The sequence below is a fragment of the Gekko japonicus genome, unplaced genomic scaffold (assembly GCF_001447785.1).
Source record: "Gekko japonicus isolate JY-2015 unplaced genomic scaffold, Gekko_japonicus_V1.1 scaffold1085, whole genome shotgun sequence".
Taxonomy (NCBI): Eukaryota; Metazoa; Chordata; class Lepidosauria; order Squamata; family Gekkonidae; genus Gekko; species Gekko japonicus.
In genome coordinates this window covers 551,496-554,594 of record NW_015159746.1, presented here as the reverse complement: position 1 = coordinate 554,594, position 3,099 = coordinate 551,496, and the positions used below count along the sequence as shown (strand labels likewise).

General features: G+C 55.1%; 1 protein-coding gene across 1 annotated transcript in view; it reads right to left on the bottom strand.

Annotated features, from left to right (window-relative positions):
• The window catches only part of LOC107105578, a 13,150-nt gene extending 10,051 nt beyond the window's left edge, over positions 1 to 3,099 (bottom strand). Inside the window, exon 1 of the mRNA XM_015405578.1 lies at positions 1,994 to 3,099. Coding sequence (XP_015261064.1) covers positions 1,994 to 3,050 — 1,057 coding nt within the window. The 5' untranslated portion in view covers positions 3,051 to 3,099. The remainder of the gene's footprint in view (positions 1 to 1,993) is intronic.

Sequence of the window (3,099 nt, the reverse complement as noted above, 5' to 3'; positions counted from 1 at the left end):
AGGGAACGGGGACCCACCCTCAGCCCTGGGAGACTGAGCAGCTAGCCGTTCTGTGGCTCGGGATGTTTTCGCCTGCCCCTGTCTGGTGGGGGTGGGGCTATTTTCCTTCCTTAGTTGCTGCCACCACTCACTGGATTCACACCACCTTCCTAGAGGGACAGTGAGAGCCCTCTGGATGATTCCCCAACCCGGGAAAGTGGGTATCTCGATCTTTGGGCGCCCCCTGGAGAGTTGGCAACCACCCTGATTTGGGCCCATTTGGATTCCTCTGGCCTCCTTTTGCCTCTCTTAATGTGCTGAGTGGGGAATTGCACACCCCTAGCTGATTGCTCACTTGCGCAGGCACTGCCTGGCACATTGGCACAGGTTGGGGGGGGGGGCAGATTGCTCTGGTTCTGCTGCTGGGCATGGCTGGCAATGCAAACATGCTCCCTAGGCTGCTGCTGCAGAGAGAGAGATTATCTGATTTGAACTAAGTTCTGTTGGTTTTGGGGTTTGGGGCACTGCCTGGCACATTGGCACAGGTTGTGAGGGGGGGGGGGAGGCAGATTGCTCTGGTTCTGCTGCTGGGCCTGGCAAACACCACCACACACCTCACTTAGTTTCTTACAGGGAGATCTGCCTGCCTTTTCCCCACCCCAATTTCCCATAGGAAACAATGTAGAACTGGGGGCACCCTCTTTGGATGCCCCTGGAATTGGACCCCCTGGTCCAATCTTCTCAAAACTCAAAACTTCTCAAATTTGGAGCCTCTACCTCAACCCCCCCCCAGCCCCCTGCAAACTTTCCAGAGGATTTTTGCCATTTACTTCAATGGGCCCATTGGATATAATGGACCCGAATTTTTCGGGAATCCCAAAAATGTTCAGATATCTATGCTTATCGGTATAGATATTCGGGTTTTTTCGGGAATCCTGGAAAAATTCAGGTCCAATAATGCTGAATCTGAATTTTGCCAAAAAAATTTTTTGCACACCCCTAAGATAAGGGTGACCCTGTAGAGTTTTCAAGGCAAGAGGCTCAGAGACGTCACTGCCTGCCTCTGCATAGCCCCCTTGGACTTCCCTGGTGGTCTCCCATCCGAGTACGAGCCAGGACTGACCATCCTTAGCTTCCCGAGATCTGATGAGACTGAGCTAGCCTGGATTATCCAAGTCAGGGCTGATAACGGACAGCCACCGTTAAAAAATAACCTGGGTTTGAAGCCAATTACAAAACCCCATTTAAGAGGATCGATACTGAGTACCAGCTATCTAATTCTGGAAATAGCTCCCATGCAGGTAGAAAACCCCGGAGTGGGGCCAGGTACAGACAAGCGATGTTTTCCCGTGGATCTAGGAGAGCACCCGGGTCGACAGGAAAACCCCAAAAGTTTAAACAAAATTGTGGTGGGGATGCATGTTAAATGGAAGCTGAAATATTGGTACAGGCCATCGGACGTTGGAGAGGTCCCCCTCTTCCGTAAGCAGAAGAACGTCTTCTGTGCTCACGTAGGTAACATCAAGGAAAGCGATGGGACGGTCTGGGATAATGGCTGCCGGTGGTGGTGTAATGGGAGTGGCCACGGAGGGGAAAGTGGCAGGCGGGCAGCAAGAGGGGACATGCAAGTGGTGGCGGTTGGCAGGGTAATGGATGATGGTGCTGCTGCGGCGGGTGAAAGTAAATGGAGGAAGCTGGGTCGGCCAAGCAACGATCTGCAGTGCCTGCCTTCCTCGCCAGGCTCCCCCCCGGCCCACGGAGGCCACTGTTTTCTCCTTCCTTCCCCCTCCACTGCCAGGGAAAGAAGCAGACCCAGCAGCAGCAGTGACCAAGAGGAGGAGAAAGCTGCGGCGGCTCCCCTTCCTCTCAGGCCTTCCCTTTTCCTTATTCCTTAAAATCAGATCAGACTCAACCTACTTAATGTCAGTAAAATCAAAAAATTCGGCTGTTAACTCCTACAACACCACCCCCCCGCTAGCCCAACAAAAAGAATGAATGCAGGAAACCAGTTTACCGCTGAACGCTGGGTTGGTCTCGGTTATCTTCTGCAAAGTGTCCGCAACTTCATCCACTTCCATATTTCTTATACTGCTGAAAAATCTTCCAATGACATTATTTTGAGACTGTGATGGCAGCGAAGGAGGTATGCCAGGCCGATTACGAAATGAAGGTGGGATATATTGCCCTCGAGAGACGGAAGAGGTGGCATCTCGCGCTCTGCCAGCCCCTCGCCCTCGGGGAACACGAGAGGCAGCATGCCGGCCTCGGCCTGCATCCAGACGTCTGTCATCACGAGAGGAGGCATGTGGGCCGGAAGGGGTGGCATTTCGTGCTCTGGCAGCCCCTCGTCCTCGGGGGACACGAAAGGCAGCCTTCTGGCCTCGGCCTGCATCCAGACGTCCGTCATCACGAGAGGGGGCACGTGGGCCGGAACGGGTGGCATCTCGTGCTCTGGCAGCCCCTCGCCCTCGGGGGACACGAGAGGCAGCCTTCTGGCCTCGGCCTGCATCTGGACGTCCGTCATCACGAGAGGGGGCACGTGGGCCGGAACGGGTGGCATCTCGCGCTCTGGCAGCCTCCTGCCCTTGGGGAACACGAGAGGCAGCATTCGGGCCTCGGCCTGCATCCAGACGTCCGTCATCACGAGAGGGGGCACGTGGGACGGAAGGGGTGGCATCTCGCGCTCTGGCAGCCTCCTGCCCTTGGGGAACACGAGGGGCAGCATTCGGGCCTCGGCCTGCATCCAGACGTCCGTCATCATGAGAGGGGGCACGTGGGACGGAAGGGGTGGCATCTCGCACTCTGGCAGCCTCCTGCCCTTGAGGAACACGAGAGGCAGCATTCGGGCCTCGGCCTGCATCCAGAGGTCCATCATCACAAGAGGGGGCACATGGACCTTGGGGCTCAGCTGGCCCTTCAGTGGCACAGAAGTCTGGGTCGTTAGGTATTTCTTTAAACGTGGGCACAAAAAAACCATGTTTACTAGCTTTAACCCTGTCTTTTGACGGGTCCGTGTGCAACTCTGATGCTTTTCGCTTAGCTGGTAACTGAACACTGGAATTTGTTTCCATGTTTTCAAAGGACTGTTCATCTGGAAGCTCCCATTGCGAAAAATCAAGC